Below are 21,433 nucleotides of genomic sequence, written 5' to 3'. Positions count from 1 at the left end.
GGCTCGAGGCCATATGTGTACATCTTTCGGACTGCGTAGTAGTCGAGGTAGTAGATTGGCTTCCACGACAGTGTTAAAAGTGGAAGCAAATAGGAAAAAAGTGTTCAAAAGTTGAGCATGAGACGACATGGTATCGTGCAACGAGCGACTAGAAACAAAAAAAGGGAACAGTATGAGGGCTGTTGTTTGGCAACTAGCGATCGCGATTGTGGGACGACTTCCGAGGTGGTATTTTCTGCTTGTAGAGAAGATTGGAAATTCAACAACTGCTCGACCAGAGGAAATAACGATTGTGAATAGGCTTGAGTTGATGATACGTCCTCACCGTTCTTCCCCCCTCGCCATGGACGCTCTTATGAAGAATGGCCAGACGCCGTGGAACATAAGCACAGGGGGATATGCCGTTGCGCCGCGCGACACGAGATCTGGGACCAAGTTATCGTTGACATGATCGCGTTCACGAATGCCTGTGTAACATATTCTCACGAGTGCCTATGGGCTGTAACATCACTGGTGAGGTTCGTGATCCAGACCTACCAAGGGAGCACGACCCACTAGGAACACGGCAGATGAACAAGATCCACCAGGAACACGGCAGATGGACTGAGATCGCGCTTGTAAAGTCAATCAGACGAAGAATGCTCCGGTTTCTAGGCAGACTTGACTCCTTTTGTTGATAGTGTCGATCAGAAGTGTTATTTTAGGGGCCGCCAGGCGGCCACACTCGGTTCGAAGGTTTGAAAATCGAGAATGAAGCTCGGCACATTGGAAACAGCACGGACGTCTGTTAGGAAGTCTGCTAAACATCGTGGAAACCGATGAAGTTGGTAAAGAGGTGAGGTTGATGAAACTGCCGACGTTGGAATCCACCTTCCTTTCTCCCCGCCACGATACCCGCGCACGTTGGCGCCGGAGTGCCGAGTGCCCTTTATGATTGGTCGGGATTCACCTAGTGCATTTTGTGCAGAATTGGGTGGGAAGTATACCGTATTTTCGATAGCGGCTCGTCAACAATTGCAAATCTGGGGCAGCCTGACATGTAAGGGGACAGGAGTAATCACATGTGCACGTCGCTGCACATTGCTTCCTTATACGGCCCGAAATGGGCCATCATTATGATTTATGGGGAGATTGGCTGACCTTCACCGACTAGCACAGTGTCTCCTTCCTTCGGCTGTTTTGTCTTGTCTTCAGTCGTGACACTTCCCCGCAGTCCCCTGACAACTACGCCGCCCAAACTCCCAACCCCTAATCGACCCATCAACGACAGCACCGACCCCGCAGAGCCAACTAACGCACCTGCACCGCCCACTGCCATCCCAGCCACACTCCATCGATCCACACTGACTTGTCCCTCGTTGTACAGTAATCGGTACGCCCGATCCTGCCACGCATACTGTACATCCTCCGCGTCATCGCCGCCCACAGAGCGCATATAGAACGGCAGCATAGCGCCCATGGCCAGCGAGGTGATTATGCCACTACGGCCCGCGGAACGGAGGATTGTTTTCATGGCGACCGTATACGGCGACTTAGCTGTGGACGACAGGGTAGCCGATGGTGTGAATGTGGCAGAGGCGGTTGTGGTAGAAGGATATTGTGTGCCACGTGATCTGCTGTAGAGTACCCGAGCGGCACCAGCTACAAGGCCAACGGTGGCGCCGGTCTGGAAGCCACGGTGTAGGACGTGGGTGGTGAGGATTGTGCGAGCGTATTGTTGGTCTTCGGCATAGTCGGCGCGAGGCCACAGGCTGAAGCCTTGGGGCGTGGTAGACATGTCTGGCAGAGTCTACCTGTGGCTGGAAGACGTAGTTGTCGCAATCTCGAGACAAGTATGTAATTTCACAGAGATGTGAATGGAACGAAGACTGAGCCTGGAAACGTAGACGAAGGCCTGATGGCGCGTTGGGAGTTTACCTTGATAAGAATCGACATATTGACAGATCGTATGCGGATTCTAACGGCCGAATGCGATCTGCAACCACTTCAAACGCTTTTCCACTTGGCTTCACAGCATTACGAAGGCGGATGCGCCATTCAAAGGTGGGCTCGGTCTCGGTGCATTGATGCTGGAGTCAAGTTCACGTCCGAGAGGGCCGCTACGGGCGTACGAGCAGATCACGTGATACACAGGCTTCGGCGGGTTTTTGAACCGAGCGCGCAATGACGTTCCGCTCTTCTTCACAGTCCACACTCCACACTCCTATCACAACCCATCAGAATCCACCAGAATCCATCATCACCAATTGTCGTTAATTCAATGTGTATGACAGCTAGTAGATGCGGCCTTACCATGTCTGTACGCTAGCTGCTGATGCCCTATCGCAGCCCCGTACCGCCGCGAGCCTTGCTCCCCACGCAATCCTTGCATGCCGTCTCCCAAACTATAGCATCAACGCGATCACCAACACCACAAACCCCAGCAAAAGCGTGTAGACTGGCTTCAACTTCTGAAAGTGGTCCTGCAGCAAACTGACCAGAGCATAGGAGCGCGCCTCTGTCGTACCTGCAACACTGGCCGCCTTGGTTGTCTTCTCAACCTGACTGGATTGAGCAGCCGCAGTAGCTTGACGCTTTGCTCGCACGGCGCGATATTCATCAATCAGCCCACGATAATCCCTGGGACGATACGTCGCCAGCATTTCTGAGATGGGGTTGCTTTTGCGGTTGACGCGGACGCCGAGGTCGCGCGCTAGCGTGTCAACATACTAAACATCCAGCATCTGAATCAGCCTCTGAATAGGTCTAAAAAGCAGAGGGGGGCTTGAGCTAGGATCACTTACGGCGAGGAAGTCGTAGATCGAGTAAGCATGCTTACGGCCCTGCGCGAGGTATCGCTTGGCGGTCCAGGCGTTCCACAGCGAGATCTCTTCGCGCATGCCCTCGACTGATGGTGTTGGCAGCTCGCCCAGCAGGTACGCGCAGCTCCAGAGCGACTGCATCTCGGACACGAGTGGCGTGTATACTGAATGGATCTGTCCAAGGAAGACAATCGACCGATCGGCCTTGTCAGCCAACTGGGGCGAGACAAGTCGGCGATACAGACGCCACGGCCGCGTCTCGCGATTCGCTGGGTTCTCGTAAGTTTCGTGCGGGATGGACTGAAGGTTTGGAAGAAGCTCGTCAACTTTCGAGTTGGCCCGCTTGTCGTACGTCGTCCAAGAGGCGTCTTCCCCGGCCTTCGAAGGTAGGCCTAATGTGCTTTGCAGCTGGTCATCGTACACCGAGAGATTATGTTTCCAACCTGTGCAGAGGATGACAAAATCGGTCGGCAGCCGCTGCCCGTCTTTGAGCACCACCTGGTCGTCCACGAAAGATGTAATGGAGGTCCGATGCACTTGCAGATCTCCTTCGTGAAGCGTCTTCCAGAAGTTGGGCACGCTAGCTAGGCCGAGACCCGAGTTGGCCCAGAAGATGCTGTTGAAAATGGTTAATTGATGATAGGGTGCATCGGAAGGGGCCCACTGCTTACCCGTATTTGAACGGCACAGGCTCCAGCTTCTTCATCGTCTCCGAGTCATCATACCCAGCAGCCACCTCGCACGTCTGCGTCAGGTATCTCCAGAACCGGTGCGTGAGTGCGCGCCCCATGTTCGATCGCTGCAAGAACCAGTACCAGAATCCTTTGGTGTTGAGGATTGCCGGACTCATGGCAGCCACCATCCTCGTCCCCAACAGATCCACACTGTTGAACAAGCCGAAGATTTGTGTCGGAGGGGAGATGGCCAACGGGCCCGTACCGTCTTCTCGGATCACCCAATCCACCTTCTTCCCCTCCTTTAGCAGGTGAAAGACCGTATCGTACGCCGATTTGGCCGCACCGAGCACCACAATCCTCTTCGTCTCCTCCGCACCCAGATCGTTCGCCATCACACCCAGCTCCCCCGAATGAATGATCGGCTTGCTGAAGCGCTCCCGTGGGAAATCTGGCACATACTTCTCCGACGTCACGCCACTGGCCTGTATCACCTTGGCCGCCTCCAGCTGGTAATCACCCGTCCGATAGCTCGCACCCCTCGTCCGCAGCGACAGCCGCCACTTGGCCTCGCCGCCATCTGCACGCTCGATCCTAGCAACCCGCGTGTTCAGTCGGATGAGCGGCAGCAAGCCATAGTCGCGCGCAAAGTTGTTGAGGTACCGGTGGATCGTCTCGCCCGAGATGTAGCGGTCTTTGGTGAGGCCCTCCTTGGACATGGGGTAGAACGAGTATTCGAAGAGGCCGTGGCCGACCTGGGCGAATAGGTTGGGGTAGATGCGCTCTTTGCTCCACACACCGCCGATGGTGGCGCCGTCGTCCAGCAGCACCACTTTCGACTGTGGTGCGAGCTGTCGGTAGGTGTGCGCGGCGATCAGCCCGTACCAGCCTAGAAGTTCTGGTCAGTATGTATTATGGCTGGTGTGCGGCGTGACGATCGATTGGAAGGTGGTGTCAGTTTGTTGTCTCTTACCTCCGCCAACGATGGCGACATCACATGTCTCAACGTCGGATTGCATTGTCGTTGAACAAAGATTCACGAAGCTCTCACTAGCTTGTCTATCTGTACAGCCAAGTCAAGAGAACGTGACGAATGACTAAAGTAGCCCGCCTACCATCATATCAAAGAGCAAGTTTGCTGCCGTGGAGGAGCAATATAGCAATGCCTCCCTTCTGGAACAACACGCCCACTCGCCGGAGCACGATCCTCGCGTGGTCTGACAGTAACGCGAGGAATCGCGGATCCCGCCTTTCATTATGTCGGCTGGATTCGTGCTATAAGGGCCGAAAGCGTTCTGGGGTCTTTGCTCGGCGGGTTTGATGGCGCTTTTCCCGTTGGGGAATGTAAGCAGGGATCTCTTGGTTGCTTGTGCTGATTGGATGTTAGCTGCGTTGATGCTTGCGCATGTGGCCCTAAGCTACTTCGATCTTGACGCGGGCCCAGGAGAGGCCTCATCGTCGAGGTCAAGTATCAGCCAGAACCGTTGAAACGGTGTGTCACACATTACCGAAACGTTGCTGGTGGTAAGCACGATGCAAGGGTATCGAGGCAAAGTAGTGTAGGTCCACGTATAGAACATTTCCAGCTAGACTAGGCTTGTGATCAACAACCAAATTGCACTGCATCCACGTATTCGCACCATTGCGAATCCTATGTATCAGCCATCCATACCTCACGAGCTTCCTCTCCCCCAATAACATCGCCCCATTCCTAAAGCCTAGACAGCAAAGCCTGCTGCTCCCCCTCCTTGAAAGCCCACTCCATGGCCTTCACCGCCGCACTGGCATCCCCCCTCTCTCTCGGCACATCATGCCCCGCCGAATGCTCCAACCACATGGCCACCTCCTCACCACAGAGCTGATACATCAGCCTCGACTGATCCAGCATCAACGGATCATCCTTCCTCCCCACCACATGCACCGTCGGGATCCGAATCCGCTGCCTCACCAACTGCGGATGAATGATCCTCGGGATCTGCGCCGCGTTGCGCCTCTCAAAGACCTCCTTGTCCGGGTGCGCGTGCAAGAACCCACCCGCCATACCCGCCGTGAGCGCCTTGGCCATGGTGCCGAACAGCAACTGCGCCTCATCCGACAAGGTCGAGAGGTCCGCGTCGGGAAAGCCCGCGAGGTGCGCGACGTCGGTCTCGGAAAGGCGGTCCACCACGTCCATGCAGTACGAGGGGTCCGCCGTGAAGGAGATGATGCTGGAGAAGATCATGGCGAACTTGAAGGGGTACGGTTCCTGCGGCCGGTCGATCTCGTGCTGCAGCAGGAAGGAGATGGCCAGGGAGGCGCCCTGGCTGAAGCCCAGGATGCCGTCGAAGGGGCCCTCGTCGTCGACGACTTCGCGGATCATTTCGTGCGCTTTTTTGACGGATTGGGGGGCGAAGTTGTCGTAGTAGCAGGCGAAGGGGCCGATGTTGAAGGCTCCTAGACCTGTAGAAGGAAGAAATAGGTGTCAGCGTTTAGTTTTACGACGGGCATGGTGGTGGGGCCGACCCTACCGCGTGCCTTTTGACATTCGATCTCGCCATTGAGGTAGTCGCACTCGATGCTCTCACCGGCCGCAACGATGGCAGAGAGCTGGTTTTCGAGGACTGAGGTGTTGGTGCCGTAGCCGTGTAGGCAGAGTAGTCTCATGGCTGTAAGAAAGTGAGGCCAGTGTTGTTGGTGGACGGGGGGGCACGCGGTCAAAATCTATATATTCTCGGGCTGTAGGTGCGGCTCAAAGTGACAAGATCAGAAGACTCCGAAGCTGGGATCGGCCGGTGCGTAAATGGACCGAACGTATTTTGGCGGCTATGCCGTCGTTCTCCATATCACGGTTCTCCGGAGTCTAGGATTCCAAGGTTTAGTTCAGGTTGCATGCGCCGCTCGGCTGGATCGCTCGTTCGGTACTTCAGTTCCGCCGTGGTGCAGGCATGAAGTTGCGATAGGTTCACAAGGTGTGGGGAAGTCCTGATGTTAGAAGATTGTCATCATAAGAGCTTCATTTGAATCTTAAATGTCTATATTTGGTGAGTCCTCAGATCCTAGTACTAGTGTCTGTGCCTTTCTTCACGTGTGGCATCTCCCTTGTAACTATCCCGATGCCTCTCTAACCTGCTGCCGATGCTAACACTATAACAACATGTATTTCAGCATTTTTGCTTCCAACACTTTCGGTCCTGCCATTCATCTTTGCGCTATGCGGCAAACATATCCTCCGGGGCCCTGCTGCCGGTCAAGCCCACCAGTAAGCCGTTCATGCATTAACTCGGACCATGCTGTTCTTTTGCTTCTCATACAATCTGTTCTCCCTCCAGTACAATGTGGCAGAGCCAACCGCGCCGGGTCCAGCGGTTAATATACCACCGAGAATGAATGTAAGGGTCTTGGTGGAAACTTCCTCCCCGGTTTCCTTGACGAGGTAGTAGCACCACAATGCCACGCTCAAGCTGATGCCGAGAAAGTCGTACTGTAAAAACAGCCGTGACCCTTCCAGCAACTTGGCCAGTCCAGTTGCTGCCACTGGTCGCGTATTGTCCGGGACGTAAACAGCAGAGAAGCTCTCTCGGCCTGTAAGCAGGAATCCAAGGACCAGCATGTGGGCGATGGCTGAGAAACCTCCCGCCACGACCAAAGCCTGCCGTAAGCTGGGCATATAAGCGATCTTGCGCGTTCGAACATCGATGTTGCGGATCGGGTAAAGGCCAGACATAGTCCACTGCAGTGCCGCAGCCAGCAATGGTGATGCTTGGAAGAATGCAATGATAGCTTGGTGTCGCCATTGAGTTCCCGAGAGTCTCATTCCCCCGAGCTCAGCTAGGCCAGGCAACAACACCCCCAACACGATCGAGTAGGCCAAAGGCTTTGCATTCCACAATTGGAGATAGTGCTCGCCGGGTGCAATTGGGTTGCGAAGATGGGTGAAGAAGTAGAGAGGCAATATCGCCGCTGCTCCGAAGCCATTTACCGCGAGGTAAATTAGTGCTGGATATGAAAGCCAGGCAGATTTGTTGCCAAACCGTACAGAATCGATGAAAGCCCATGCCAGGCCGGTCTGCAGGGTACTGACGACGTCCACCATCAGAAGCCAAGCGGCTTGGTCGTTTCCAATGGTCACTGGATAGGTGAAGGCAACCAGGATACTGAGGATCTTGTCGACTGGCGCAATGCCAGTATAATGGGTCTTGAGAGGTGTGCCGTCCGGAAACTTGCCAGCTTCGACCACAGCATTCATGGCATCGGCGCTGCCATTGTGGTACATCACCACCCATAGGAGATAGAAGAAGACGCAGCTGAGGATTAAGAAGGATGCATCTCTCGTGGTGACCGGTGCGCGGCGAGCTGTACTACGTACGAAATCAGACAATGAGGAGGGAACGGAGCGAGTGGCAACCATGGTGCGTGGATGATTTCGAAGTCTCTGGACCGTGGGCCATGACAAGACCATACAGCGCATCGATCACAACATATACCCGGGAAAACATCTGCTTCCTGAAACGCGTGCAAAGATAAATCAAGGCTAGGATCCGTTGCTATCGCTGCTCGGGGTATTTTGAAAGGTTGCAAGAGTCATGTATTCCGTTTTGGGACATGATCGACCCGAGCTGTATTACCCGAGCCCGAACAGCAATATAGCCACGGTGCAGCCGTCGGCGGATTCTAAAACCCAGTCGCAACTCGCCGCATGGTAGAGACAGGGCTTTCCCCCCAAATTCGACATGATAAGATGTCCTTTCCATGGAAGGGAGCCAATGAACCAGGATATAAGAATGGCCGTCTACTCCATGTCACAAGTTTACCCTCCACCAGCCGTCCAAGAATACATGAACTTCCTCCTCAACGCCCACTTCAAACACTTGCAAGGCTACAAAGACTCGACCGAGCCTCGACCACATTCATCCGTCAACATGGCCAAGCACACCGGATTCGCTCATCTCGAGCCCGCCTATAACGTCATGGCATACGTGACCGGCGCCAACCCCATCGGTCAGCTCTCGGACGGCAGCCGCCACGACCATTACGAGCTCAACGCCGGTGCCATCAGCACCATCGAGGGCTACGAGGGTGTCAAGCTCCAAGGCCAGATCGTCAACGGCGGCGACTGGCTAACCATCGACCCTTCTGGCACGCACGCCCGCGTCAATGTCAAGACCCTCGTCAAAACCGCAGAGGGCGGCACCGTCGGCGTCAACTGGACCGGCCATTGTGAGGTGGATGAGAAGATCACGGCTATCTTCATGCAGCAAGCTGATGCGGCCACCACGCCTTTCGGTAATTTGACTAGCTATGTCAGTCTGGAGGGTCCCGGCATGGATGGCTCATGCTTTGTTGGCAGCGGCCGCTTCGTGCTGGAGGATGGCAAGATGGCTGTGCAGACGTGCATCTCGCGCGTTGTTGCTCCTCAGGAAATGTAGAGTTGTTGCTCGCGTGCGCCTCCATGCGGAATGACGAATCAGATAAGGAATGTAATCATGGACATCTAAACCGGTGCTTTTGTTATTCTCCACCGTCGCCCTACTCACGTAAACAAAACCGACAGCATTTCCCGTGAGTTGATGCACTGCACTCATTACTATGCTCGACTACAGTACTTTGACAGTCCCCTGCGCGATACATCTTACACTCTCCCATTTTACCATGGATTATGCTCTATGCTTCGTAGAACACTAGTACGTGTGGTCTTCGCAACCTTCATGCCGTTCTCAGACGATCTCAGGTATGTCCTGGCCACTGGAAAATAACAAGGAGAGGCTTAGTCATGCCAATACGGCAGTGTTGTGCATGTGCTAATTCCGCCACCGTCATTGGCTGGCCCTAATCAATATCAATGCTCTCAAACATCCGACCTGAAATACACCATCATCCCTGTAGCCGAATGGTATACCTCCCGGGCGTCTAGGCCGAATAAAGTTGCAAGACGTACGTTGAGCGGAACGAAGACCCCCCGATACGTGCAACCAGGCACGTTGCCTTGTCGGCACGGTACGGACGCAAAGGGGCCGGAGTGGATCTCTTTTCGGCGGCTTTTGAGATCTTCCGCCAATCAAGTCAGATGTCACAGGGCAACTCGGTAACGCCAAGACTCGATCAGGCTGATCTTCAGGGGATCGTCTGTGCTCTGTGCATACGGCCGAATCTGCCACACATTTGCATCTCTGCATGAATGCTTGTCTCACACCAAACAGCACATGTTGTCTGTTGTGCACGGATCCCGCTGGCAGATCATTATTCAGCCTTTCGGCCCCTTGAATGGGTCGGGTCCGGACGAGGATGCTTCGACCATTCCGAGAAAAGACTTTCGAAGAGTATATCTAGTACCTTTCGCAGGCGTGCAGCTATCACAGAGCAAGTACCAACAAGGCATAGAGATTAAACTCTTCCAATACCTTCCATAGCCGCAACGACACCCCTGCGCTACAACCAGCACAATCTCAGCCATGGCCTCAGAAGCCACTACCGGCGCCGCGACGCCAGTCCAGCAACCTGCAATTCCTTTCGCCAACGATGTTGAGAAGCATGGCTTTGCGGACGAGAAAGGCAGCGACCGTGCCTCCGACAGCGGCTCAGGCTCTCAGGCGGTCAAGCCCGCCGCGCCAACACGCCCCGTCAAGGGTCCGCTTTGGGTACTCGTTGTCATCTCCATCCTATCATCCACCTTCCTCTTCTCGCTCGACAACACCATTGTGGCCGTCATCCAGCCTGCCATTGTGCAGCGCTTCAACGCTTTTGAGAAACTTCCCTGGATTGCTGTGGGCTTCGTGCTCGGCGGCTGCAGCATGAATCTCGTCTACGGCAAGCTGTACAGTCTCTTTGACGGCAAGATCTTGTACATTGTCTGCGTCAGCTTGTTCGAGATTGGGTCTGCCATGTGTGGTGCCGCACCGTCGATGGATATACTCATTGTTGGGCGCACCATCTGTGGCGTGGGCGGCGCGGGCATGTACATGGGTGTCATGTCGCTGCTGTCCGCTTTTACCACCGAGCAGGAGCGGCCCACCTACATTGGTTTGACCGGTCTTACTTGGGGTGCCGGGACGGCGCTTGGGCCCATTGTCGGCGGCATCTTCACTGATTCATCTGCCGGCTGGCGCTGGGCTTTCTATCTCAACCTGGTTGTTGGCGGGGCCTGCGCGCCAGTATACCTCTTTTTGCTACCGTCAAGCAAGCCTCGTCCAAATGAGTCATCCAAGTCGCTCTGGCAACATCTCGATTGGGCTGGTGCCACTTTGTCAGTTGGTGCCATCCTCACCCTCGTCATGGGTATCGCATTCGGCGGCGAGATCTACCCGTGGGACAGCGCACAGGTCATCGCTCTCTTCGTCGTCTCTGGCGTGCTCTGGATCAGCTTTGCCGTCCAGCAATCATTCTCGATTTTTACGACTCCCGAGTTGCGTCTCTTCCCAGTCCACTTTATCCTAAACAAGGATTTGGTGATACTGTTCATTGAAACCGCCTCGGCCGCCACACTGCTATTCCTGCCGATCTACTTCCTCCCGATCTACTTCCAGTTCATCCACAACACGAGTGCCCTCTCTGCAGGCGTCAAGATGCTACCGTTCATCTTCATGCTGATTGTCTTCTCCGTGCTCAACGGCGGCATCATGAGCAAGACCGGCGTCTTCTGGCCCTGGTACACGGCCGGCGCAGCCCTAGCGCTCGTCGGCAGTGCGCTGCTCTACACTATCGAGCCTTCAACCTCGGACGCCAAGATCTACGGCTTCAGCGCCCTCATCGGCATCGGCGCCGGCTGCTTCGTTCAGAGCTCTTTCGCCATCGGCCAGGCGCTTGTCAAGCAGGAAGAAAAGGCGTTGGCAACTGGCTTCATTACCTGCGGCCAGCTACTCGGCTCCACCATCGCCTTGACCATCGCCAACACCCTCTTCGTGGGTGGCTCCATCGAGAGTATCTTGCAGGTTCTCCCGGGAGTAGACCACAATGAAGTTGCGGTTGCGATGACGGGCGCCAACCCGGCCTTCTTTGCCGCACTCGACGAGATGACTCGTCTACGCGTCTTTGAAGTAATGGTTGACGCTATCAACCGATCCTGGATCCTGTGCATAACTGCTGCAGCTTTGGGTCTCGTGCTTTCCATCTTTCTGAGCAAGAAGACGCTTTTCATTGAAGCTGCTGCTGGTGGTGCATAGACTGGACAAAGTCAAAAACAAGACGCTGACAGATGTTGATGATAAATCTCCTTCGATGCATCCAGAAATAGCAGATCATAGCGGGATGGGCAGCGAGCACATCGTATAGAGATCACGTCGGAGGTTGGATATGGGTTTCTTCAGTTTCGATGGCGCAATTGTCCTGAGGAAGCATTTTTCTCCATGATTTAGACTGGGTCATAGGTGCAATGAGTTCACGGGAGTACAAAGTTACGATCAGATAACTAATGCGAGAATCAAGAACCAAGGAATCACTTCTCGTGTCCTGCTTCGTGACTTGAGACACGATGAATCCATTTGGGATTCTGCCACATGTGCCAATATTCATCCCCTTCTTAACCGCCGTCATTAGCGGTAATCATGTAGTGAAGCTCTTGAAGCAAACATTCCGCCATCGTGAATAGTCGTTCATAGCAGTGACTGACGCAACGAAAAGATCAAGCAATAAGCCCTCTAGGAAGTGGTGTAGAATCAACCTCCTCTGAATCGACAGTGATGATACTCTCATCCACGTGCCGCCACCAGCACCGCCGCCATCAAATCCATGACCGCCAACACCATCCATAAAACATCCACGCCTAACCCAACGTGCCACCACCACCACCCGCATAACAAACACACCACCGCCTATATTCCCAAGGAACAACAACTCGCCACCCACCCCTCCCTTTCTTACGTACGAAAGTCTTCCCAGCCGCCCGCCAGTGCCGTCCCACAAATCCTCCCTCCCCACATATCCTTCCTCCCAAGAATCTCTCCCGGCCGTTACGGTGGACCCTTACTCATCAGGTAGCTGCACAGATACTTTTCTCGGGACGCCGGACGATCACTTGTGGAGCCACTCGGCGTATTTAACCAGTTCGATTACGCCTGAGGCGCAATGACCCAGCACTGGACCCCCCCCTCTCTCTCTCTCACACACACAAAGACAGATCTCTCGGCGCCGAAGTCGTGCGTAAGTTGGCCACCGGGTCCATCGTATCCCGGATCCACGGTGTGGGGTTGTCGGTGGATACAGTCCTTCGCATGGGCCAGGGTCAGCTATTCTGGCTCGGACGCTTTTTAAGGCGGCCGTAAAGGGGTTGTTGTTGTTATTTAGGCTAGGCAAACCTGTGAGAAACGGAAGCAGGAGACCTTGTGTGACTGATTAATGATAAGAGGATAAAAGATGAGACTGGTGGAACGAGGATGATTTCTTTCAAGAACGCTTGGGGGATATCGGTGGTAAACAAACACAACCGAAAGCACTGCGACGATGGAAGTCATGATGGGGAACAGCACGTCGTTGCCGCTTGATGCTCCGTCTCATCCACGCCTTTATACACCCCCGTATGATCAACCAGATAGCCTGCCCTTCCACATCGACGCGACATCAACCGCCTCGTCCACTTCATCCTCGTTATCCACATCAACCTCCGCCGCCACCACCACCACCACAAAACCTACCAGTACAGACGCTTCACTCGAGACCATAGCCACCACAACCCGTGCCTCTCCATCATCACCACCAGCAGCCTCGAAGGCCCCCACCAAACCCAGCCGTTCCTCACACCCCTGCCCCCGACCTCGGCCCCGCCAGCGCCGACACCACCCCGCAAAGCTCAAACTCAGCTGCGACCAATGCGCCCAGCGCAAGATCCGCTGCCCGCGCGACCAGCCCGTCTGCGAGCGCTGTGCCAAGCACGGCCTCGAGTGCCGCTATTCGGTGGCGCAGCGCTACGGGAAGCCCAAGAAGGCCGTCTCCGCTGCTGTGGAGCAAAACCGGGGAGGGAAGGAGGAAGGAGAGGAGAAGGGGGAGTTCGCTGGTGACGGCACGCGTGGGACAAGTGGTTTCGGTGGTGAGAAGAAATCGGAGGGATTTCGGAATGGTGGTGCTGATGCTGACGCTGGTGATGATTCTGGGACTGAGGCTCGAACTCAGGCGGCTGAGGAGCAGGCGCGGTGGCATGTGAGGATGAGAGCTGTGGAAGGCCTTGGTTCCGACGAGGACAGGAGGGATGGGTCGGTGTCACCACCGATGACGGCGAGGATTGCCGCCACCAGAAGCCACGGCGGGCCCAGAGTTGAGACCGAAGCGACAGCGCATTCAGTCGGCGAGACTGACACTTTCGCCATAACGGCCACGCAGTTCCTGCATTTGTCACCCATGCTTAGCGCAAGTGCGGCCGACACAACTACAGCCACGGCTGCCGTTCTGCCGAGCATCGAGGCCATGGAGCAAACGAGCCCAGTGCTCAGCTCTTCCGCCTACACAAGCGACGCCAGCTTTCAATCGTGTACGATCCGGACGCGAACGCCGCTGACGCCGCCTGCGGAACCCGTCCCGGTAGTGATAGGCTATGGCGACGATGACAGCTTCTCTCGTTGGCCTGAGACAGCACCCGCGGCATCATCAATGAGCGAGTGGGACTACATGGATGGCGGCGTCGACGAGGCCAGCAACGGTATGACGGGCGTGGCAACTGATGGATGCGGTGACAGCACCACGGCGGCTGCAGCAACCAGAGGCGGTGCCACGCAACAAGCAGCCCTGCAGACTACCCTTCCCATGTTCCCATCCGGCCCCGCCGCTGCGACTGCTATCTGGGGCCGCGATTGCTTTCAGCGCGTGTGTGAGGCGTTTCAGACGCTCAAGCAAACCCATGAGGCCGCCGCAAGTGCCACCGCCGCGACAGCATGTCTGCTGGAGCCGCCCGTCACGACCGCGGCGGCGCAGTTTGTCCTGACACCCGACTACGTGGGAAGCATGCTGCAGACGACATGTCACGTCATTGAAGAGGCCGCGGCGATTCTACAATGTCCGTGCCACAGGACGGCCAAGGTGCGGTGCGCTTTGACCATGTTGTTGCTGGAGGTGGTGTCGTCGTACGAAGAATTGGGGAAGCAGTTGAGGCGGAAACGGGCCGTGGAGGGGGCGTTTGGGTCAGCATCATCCTATGTTGGCGGTAGGACCGGCAATAGAGCGGCGGGCCCCGATGCTGAGATGGGCGTCGGGCCTTCAGGAGGCATGTTCGTGCCACCGGTGGCGGTGGGAACAACGATGCTGAATCAGTGCGAGTCGGCGGCTATGCTGGCGGAGTTCATGTTGTCTAAAATCCGGCGGATACAGGGCATGACCAAGATGCTGAGTGTGGGGAATACGCCGTCGAGTCTGCAGAGTGAGATTGTGTTGGACAGCGCGGAGGATTTGCTGGAGGCGCTCAAGGCCGAGATGTGAGAGTGCATGTGTATTGCGTGTGGCTGCTGTGGCTGGCCTCATTTTGCGCAGTTGGTAGAACGCCGTCGGATCTTTCGATGATCGGTCACGGTGCCCAGTGCCTATCATTGCCTCCATGGGTCACGGAGCTCGATAACCCACCGAAGTCCATCGACTTGCACCTCGCTGTGATTGGTGCGAGTTGGACCACATGCAGGGGGTTCATACGTGCGCAGCATATTCTGGCATCGGCCCTAGGTTTTTGATTCCGTACGTACCGTGATCTCGCCGAGTGATATGAAAGGTCTCTTGCGTAAACCGGCGATGCTGGTCGATGTCAAGCGAATCTTTCAGGCCTCGCATGCTGAACGCCGGGTTATGCGGAGATGCTGGAGCATTCGGGGCCGATTGTGGGGTGCTGCAACGTCAAACAATGCTTCGTCTGGTTGAGTTGGTGTATAAAAGGCGTTCTTTGCCCAACGGTGGCCATCAACGCACAAGGCTGTCTCTGATGTCCCACTTGTCACCATGAGCAACGTTGACGTGCAATACGGCGAGCGCCTGCTGCCTAAAGTCGTCGACGACATAGCACGTAATTCACCGGACAAGGTCTTTGCTACCATTCCTCTCACCTCAGACTGGCGCGACGGCTCCCGCGATGTCACTTACCGCGACCTCAGCAAAGGCGTTGATCGTGCTGCCTGGTGGCTTAAGGAGAACGTCTTGTCGAGGACCCAATTCGAGACACTGGCGTACACCAGTGCCAATGATTTGAGATACTGCTTCTTCACCTTGGGCGCAGTCAAAGCCGATTTCAAGGTAACGTCACCTGTCCGAATTCGAAAACTGCGCGGCTGATGGGCACACATATAGCTTTTGCTGACCTCGCCACGGAACTCAGTCGATGGCATGTCGGCACTTCTGCGCAACACACACTGCCAGACATGGTTGACCTCCCGTCCAGCCCCCAAACTCATCTCGGACTGCCAGGCACACCTGTCGATCTCAGTCATCGAGATCCCGGATCTGACTGACTTCCTGGACGGCACCGTGGAGATTGAGCGGTTTCCCTTCGAAAAGGCGTTCTCCGAGGCAAAGCAAGAGCCTTTTGTCGTCCTTCACACCTCTGGCTCCACGGGTCTTCCCAAACCAGTTGTGCTCAAGCATGCCGGGTTGGCATGCATCGACGCGCTGAGAAACATCCCGCCCCAACCCGGTTTCGATCTTGTTCAACACTGCTTCGTGTACGACTATGACTCATTCTACGTCGCCATGCCGGCCTTCCACGCAGCAGGCATCTTCATGATGCTAGCCATGCCGGCCTTCTCAGGAGCCAAGGTAATCATGGACTCACCTGCATCTCCCATGACAGCAGATGCGGTGAACAAAGTGCACCTCCACGCGAAGCCAGACGCCAGTCTCCTTGCACCGTCAATTTGGGATGACCTCGTCCAGAATCCAGCATATCTGGACAATCTTCGCGGCCTCAAAGGCGCCATGTGGGGTGGAGGACCTCTGACACAGCACACTGGTGAGGTGTTGCGAAATTTCGCCAGGATCATCAATATGTACGGATCGACCGAGGCGATGCTGCTACCTCTGCGGGTGCCGGATCAGGAAGCTTTCAACTACTTCCGATTCTATCCCGAGTATGGTATAGAGATGCAGCCGCGTGAAAGTGGGCTTAGCGAGCTGGTGATTCACCGGAAGCCCGAGGCGGAGAGGCTGCAGGCCATTTTCACCACATTTCCCAGCCTGTCTGAGTACTCTCTGAAAGATCTCTTCTCGCCTCATCCTACCAAAGCTGGGCTGTGGAGGTACGAAGCCCGTGCCGACGACGTGATGGTGCTGGGCAATGGCGAGAAGCTGAATCCCCTGGCAATGGAGCAGATTATCAGCTCAGTCCCAGCAGTACGCGCTGTTCTGGTAGTTGGACATGCACGATTGCAGACTGCCTTGCTGGTGGAGGCCGTTGCGCCACCAACAACTTTAGAAGAACGTGCCTCGCTTGTCGCGGTCATCAAGCCCGCCATTGAGCATGCAAACCAGGGATGTCCAGGCTATGGTCGGCTGTCTGATTCGATGATTCTCTTCACCGTCCTAGACAAGCCGATGCTGAGAGCAGGGAAGGGCACGATCCAGAGACAGCTAACCCTCGACCTCTACGCCGAAGAGATCGATCAGATGTACGCAGCCACAGACCTACACACGCTGGTCGACCTCCCTCTTGAAGATAGCGATGCTCTATCTCAGGCTTTGTTTGACCTCATCAGCAAGACGGCGCAGGTCGATATCGACGATTACAGTGCGGATTTCTTCGCGAGTGGCGTAGACTCGCTCGCCGCCCTGGTCACCATGAAGCACATCAAGGCAGCTTTCGCCCGGCGCAAGATCGACACCCGGCTCGTGTCCACGCCACTGTTCTACCAGAATTCGTCGATCCACAAGCTCACTCGGAAGATTCTGGAGCTGTATCGGTCTGGTGGCAGGGCGCAGCCAGACGCTCAAGGCGACGAAGATGAGCGAGAGATGCAGGAAATGTTTGAGAAATACTCTGACGGACTGCTTAACGGTCAAGTGTTGAAACAGCCACGCAGCTCAGCCACCGTCATTCTAACCGGCTCCACGGGATCATTGGGCTCCTACCTCTTGCACAGCTTGATATCTGACCCCGGTGTCCGCCAGATCTACTGCATGAACCGCAATGTGGATTGCAAAGACCGACAAGTCAAATCGAACGCCAATCGAGGCTTGACGACCGACTTCAACAAGGTGACCTTCCTGCAAGCCGATTTCTCTGCAGCTCGTATCGGCTTGAAGCGGAACCAGTGGGACGCAGTGTTGAGCAGTGTCACGCACGTCATCCACAACGCATGGCCTGTCGACTTCAACTTGTCGCTTGCCTCTTTCGCTCCGTCTCTGCAAGGTGTTAGAAACCTGCTCGACTTCACAGCCTCTGCTGGCGCATCCATGCTGTTCATCTCCAGTATCTCGACCGTGGGCAACTGTAACAAGCGCCCGATCCCCGAACAGGCGGTCAAGGAATGGAAGTCGGCACAGAAGCTAGGCTACGCGCAAAGCAAATTGGTAGCTGAACGACTCTGTGACGTGGCGGCTTCCGAAAGGAATATTGATGTAGCGGTTGCTCGTGTGGGTCAGGTGGCCGGACCCGTGCAGCACGAGCTTGGATCATGGAACCAAGCAGAGTGGCTGCCTACATTGATTGCCAGCGCAGACAAGATGCGACTGCTACCCTCAAGCTTGGGTGCAATGGCGGCCATCGATTGGATTCCGGTGGATGAACTCGCCCAGGTTCTCCTCGAAAAGGCACTGCCAGGCGGCAATGATTGGTTCCATGCTGTCAATCCCAGAAGAACCAGTTGGAAGACAATGTTACCGGTCGTTGAGCAGCATCTGAACCGTGGGAACGGTCAGCATACGATTCAAGTATCATATGGGGAATGGGTGCAAGAACTCGAAAACCGAGCATCAAGGGACGATATTCGAGAGAACCCAGGGTTTCGTCTATTGCCGTTCTATCAGAGCTTGGTGGTGGAAGACAAGGAGAACGTAGATGTGAGCGTTGAAGGGGAGTTGTTCTCATTGGACAAGTCCATGGCCAGCAGTCAGCATTTGGCCCATTTACAGGCGGTGCAGCCCGAATGGATGGAGCTGTGGATGAGACAATGGGGATATTGAAACGTTTTTAGTATAGATATAGCGAACGAAATGGCTTCTGAGATAAAACCCGTTTCCTTTGGTCTCCTTTCCCGAAGCAGAAGAGATAGTGAAGAGAGAGGAAAGACATGAAGTGTGACGAATATAGACGACAGCTCCCTCAATCCTGCCAAGTGGCGTGGAGAAGCTTCTCCGCTCTTGCTGTTACCAAGTGCTATCGACCTCCCCTCCTCTTGCCCATACACGAACAACTTCCCCGGCCATCTTGACTTTGTGCTCAGTACATCTACATTCAACTTACTTAAATGCTCAACATCAAGACAGATGGGTCAAAGCGTCACTACGACGCTGTTATGAGCATGTGGGACGAGAATGTGACCTGAATATCTCTGAAAACGTTCTATACGGCACACTATCTCGCACAAATATCTACCGCTGCCAGCGCCTTTCCGATAGTCCCTGCAATGTCCTGGTTGATGGCCGACCTCCTTGGCACAACGTGACCCTCTGGGTGCTCATACGACGATGCCCAGCGCGGATCACACAGTCGCTCGAGTTCAAGGCTCTGACGGTGATACGGGTCTTTGCTACCATATATGTGCGCCGTCGGAATCTCAATCTTCAACGCGTCGACATCTGCATGATACCGTCTGATGACATGGTCGATGGACTCTGCTGCCGTCTTGGCTGACTTCCAGGGGAAGTCATCACCCTCATCTCCACTAGTATTGGCCGTGGACGGAGTGGTGCTATCGGTTGCAGTTCGCGAGAAGACTGGTGAGACTGTCTCAGCATCGCTGTCCGAGTCGGAGCTTGACTCGGACATGTCTGGGGTAAGGCCCGGCTCGACCGGTATCTGGTCCCACTCATCGCTTGCAATAGAAGCCATGTTGAATCGGCGTTCCAACTGTCGAAGCCGGCCCTGTCCGACGTCTTTCGGGATCTCGTACAGTGGATGTGCTGTTGAGCTGCCATCGTCAGTGGAAGGCTTGTACGTGATGTAACGTGGAGGACCGAAGCCGGTCGTGGAGGGTTCGGCAAAGAGTCGTGCAACGTCCACTCCGCGCTGGCTGTCCACGCAGTAAGGCAGGGAGCCGCAGATAAATATCGCAAGCTTGAATGGTGCCGAAGTGAGGGGATGCTCAATTTGATGATGAAGCAGGACCGAAGCGGCCAGCGCCGCACCCTGTCGTTGTCAGATGTGCGACATCGAGATTTATGCCTGTTATCTTACCTGGCTAAACCCCATGACGATATCGAACGGCCCCTCTTCTTCGATCAAGTCCCACACAACCTGGTGCGCATCCTTCACGTTTGTCTGCGTCGGCACCGGATACCAGCAAGTATAGGGTCCCGGGAAGATGCCCTCAACCCCGTCCGCAGCCCCAATCTCGTGGTCCGCGTCGAAGAAGTCGTACTCGAGGTCCTCCGGCAGCAAGCTTCGAAAGATCTCTGCTGTCGTCATTCGCTTGAACAAAACTGTCACGGTATAGCCATGGACATACCTGTCTGAGCTTCGAAGATACCCGCATTGGTGCCCATGCCATGTAAACAAAGGACGCGCATCTTGACTCGTCGACCCTTACAGGCTTGCAGACAGTAAGATCCTTCGAGACTTCTGCACAGAGCTGATCCACGTCTAGCAAAATGAACACCATGAGCTTGGGTTTTTGTAACTCCAGCGCCGGAAGCAACCAAGGCTTATCATCTATGGTCCAACTATCTCTGTTGATTGCTCCATACAACCCGTACACCACAGAGAGCCTCTCCCTATCTTCAGTGTCGTTACCCATCTGGACGTCTCGGCGGTTTTTTTCTGGCAAGGGGGTTTCCGTTCCATGCTTTCTCGCTCTCTGCGACGGGGTTCTTGCCTGAATCCGGCCCCGCTGGCTTCTACTACCTGGTTGGCGTCGGTGCGTATGCTACATTCATGCTCATCAGAGCGGCGCTGGGGCGGACAGCGATTGGGCATTGGGAAAAATGAGTGACAAACCTGAAATGTGGACAAAGTGGACTCACTCCGGTGGGTTTCTCGCACACAGAATGGTTTGCCATCGTGTCGTTGTTGGCATTCCTTTGCACTAATTCATTCTGGTCGTGTCCAACTCCATCAAGCAGATAACCGCACAGAACAAGCGGCAGTGAGCGAGAGAGTATGCTCCACAAATCTTCACGGAAGTCGAAAGAGAACACGGTTCCCGTCGATATCGTACTCGAGGGCCTTCCCGCAACCACGAAGTTCGGAACCGATATCGACGAGCTTCATCTTGACAAATCCCGGGCGAACTCTCTTCAGCTTTATGTCACATGGGCCGAACGCACGACAACTCGGCGTGGCGAGAGCAAACTGCGCTCAGAGTGCTACGATGGAGCTCGGACGTAGGCAGCCGTACGCCCTGAAGGCTGTCATTTCAGGTCGCCTTCGGATTCCGAGGCACAAGGCGGCATCTCTGCCATAGTACAGGAGTTCTGCATATGGATCAGTATCTTGGAAAGAAGGAAGCACCAGAATGGGCCAGCGTCGTGAAACTGCGATACGACTAACCCTATATAATGCACTTAAAGGATGCCCCCAGAGACGGCGATGAATGAACCGGCCCTCGCGAATCAATGTTACGAAGCGCATTATCTTAGACGATAGTCTTGATGCGCTTATATTGTAGTCTTCAACTACATCGCCGCAAGGTCATATAGGACAGTCTTCATAAGGGACGACTAAGCTCGCCACCATGCTCGTCACCTACATGTTCTCTTCAGGCAGCGATGGAAGCATAATACGAATGTTTTTGTACTCCTACTGACATCCACATACTAGATAGACCCAGTATGCTCGGTAGCGTAGACTTAGTGTACCTGCGAAAGACCTCCCTTCGTGTTTGAGATCATATCTGTACACACAGGTACATTCCCATCGACCTAGCTCCAGAT

At 55.0% G+C, this 21,433-nt stretch overlaps 9 protein-coding genes across 9 annotated transcripts; 4 read left to right on the top strand and 5 right to left on the bottom strand.

The window, feature by feature from the left end:
- Positions 1-1,120: 1,120 nt before the first annotated feature.
- HMPREF1541_09832 (uncharacterized protein) lies at positions 1,121-1,777 on the bottom strand (the record flags this gene model as incomplete). The annotated part of the gene is made up of 1 exon (XM_008714505.1): positions 1,121-1,777. The coding sequence occupies one exon, from the start codon at positions 1,775-1,777 to the stop codon at positions 1,121-1,123; it is 657 nt and encodes a 218-aa protein (XP_008712727.1).
- A 607-nt stretch (positions 1,778-2,384) lies between these two features.
- Positions 2,385-4,494, bottom strand: HMPREF1541_09831 (uncharacterized protein; the record flags this gene model as incomplete). The annotated part of the gene is made up of 4 exons (XM_008714504.1): positions 2,385-2,708; positions 2,784-3,417; positions 3,473-4,364; positions 4,449-4,494. The coding sequence occupies 4 exons, from the start codon at positions 4,492-4,494 to the stop codon at positions 2,385-2,387; spliced, it is 1,896 nt and encodes a 631-aa protein (XP_008712726.1).
- A 692-nt stretch (positions 4,495-5,186) lies between these two features.
- HMPREF1541_09830 (uncharacterized protein) lies at positions 5,187-6,118 on the bottom strand (the record flags this gene model as incomplete). The annotated part of the gene is made up of 2 exons (XM_008714503.1): positions 5,187-5,914; positions 5,983-6,118. 2 exons carry the CDS (start codon positions 6,116-6,118, stop codon positions 5,187-5,189), a joined length of 864 nt encoding a protein of 287 aa, XP_008712725.1.
- A 604-nt stretch (positions 6,119-6,722) lies between these two features.
- Positions 6,723-7,862, bottom strand: HMPREF1541_09829 (uncharacterized protein; the record flags this gene model as incomplete). Its single annotated transcript, XM_008714502.1, has 1 exon — positions 6,723-7,862. The coding sequence occupies one exon, from the start codon at positions 7,860-7,862 to the stop codon at positions 6,723-6,725; it is 1,140 nt and encodes a 379-aa protein (XP_008712724.1).
- A 373-nt stretch (positions 7,863-8,235) lies between these two features.
- On the top strand, positions 8,236-8,880 carry HMPREF1541_09828 (uncharacterized protein; the record flags this gene model as incomplete). The annotated part of the gene is made up of 1 exon (XM_008714501.1): positions 8,236-8,880. The coding sequence occupies one exon, from the start codon at positions 8,236-8,238 to the stop codon at positions 8,878-8,880; it is 645 nt and encodes a 214-aa protein (XP_008712723.1).
- Positions 8,881-9,903: 1,023 nt separating this feature from the next.
- Positions 9,904-11,610, top strand: HMPREF1541_09827 (uncharacterized protein; the record flags this gene model as incomplete). Its single annotated transcript, XM_008714500.1, has 1 exon — positions 9,904-11,610. The coding sequence occupies one exon, from the start codon at positions 9,904-9,906 to the stop codon at positions 11,608-11,610; it is 1,707 nt and encodes a 568-aa protein (XP_008712722.1).
- Positions 11,611-12,886: 1,276 nt separating this feature from the next.
- Positions 12,887-14,848, top strand: HMPREF1541_09826 (uncharacterized protein; the record flags this gene model as incomplete). The annotated part of the gene is made up of 1 exon (XM_008714499.1): positions 12,887-14,848. One exon carries the CDS (start codon positions 12,887-12,889, stop codon positions 14,846-14,848), a length of 1,962 nt encoding a protein of 653 aa, XP_008712721.1.
- A 507-nt stretch (positions 14,849-15,355) lies between these two features.
- Positions 15,356-18,526, top strand: HMPREF1541_09825 (uncharacterized protein; the record flags this gene model as incomplete). Its single annotated transcript, XM_008714498.1, has 2 exons — positions 15,356-15,646; positions 15,701-18,526. The coding sequence occupies 2 exons, from the start codon at positions 15,356-15,358 to the stop codon at positions 18,524-18,526; spliced, it is 3,117 nt and encodes a 1,038-aa protein (XP_008712720.1).
- A 391-nt stretch (positions 18,527-18,917) lies between these two features.
- HMPREF1541_09824 (uncharacterized protein) lies at positions 18,918-20,071 on the bottom strand (the record flags this gene model as incomplete). The annotated part of the gene is made up of 3 exons (XM_008714497.1): positions 18,918-19,691; positions 19,740-19,957; positions 20,011-20,071. 3 exons carry the CDS (start codon positions 20,069-20,071, stop codon positions 18,918-18,920), a joined length of 1,053 nt encoding a protein of 350 aa, XP_008712719.1.
- Between the last annotated feature and the right edge of the window lie 1,362 nt (positions 20,072-21,433).

This window comes from Cyphellophora europaea (assembly GCF_000365145.1).
Source record: "Cyphellophora europaea CBS 101466 unplaced genomic scaffold supercont1.11, whole genome shotgun sequence".
Taxonomy (NCBI): Eukaryota; Fungi; Ascomycota; class Eurotiomycetes; order Chaetothyriales; family Cyphellophoraceae; genus Cyphellophora; species Cyphellophora europaea.
The sequence above is the reverse complement of the archived record's forward strand: the minus strand, read 5'-3'. Positions and strand labels throughout refer to the sequence as shown.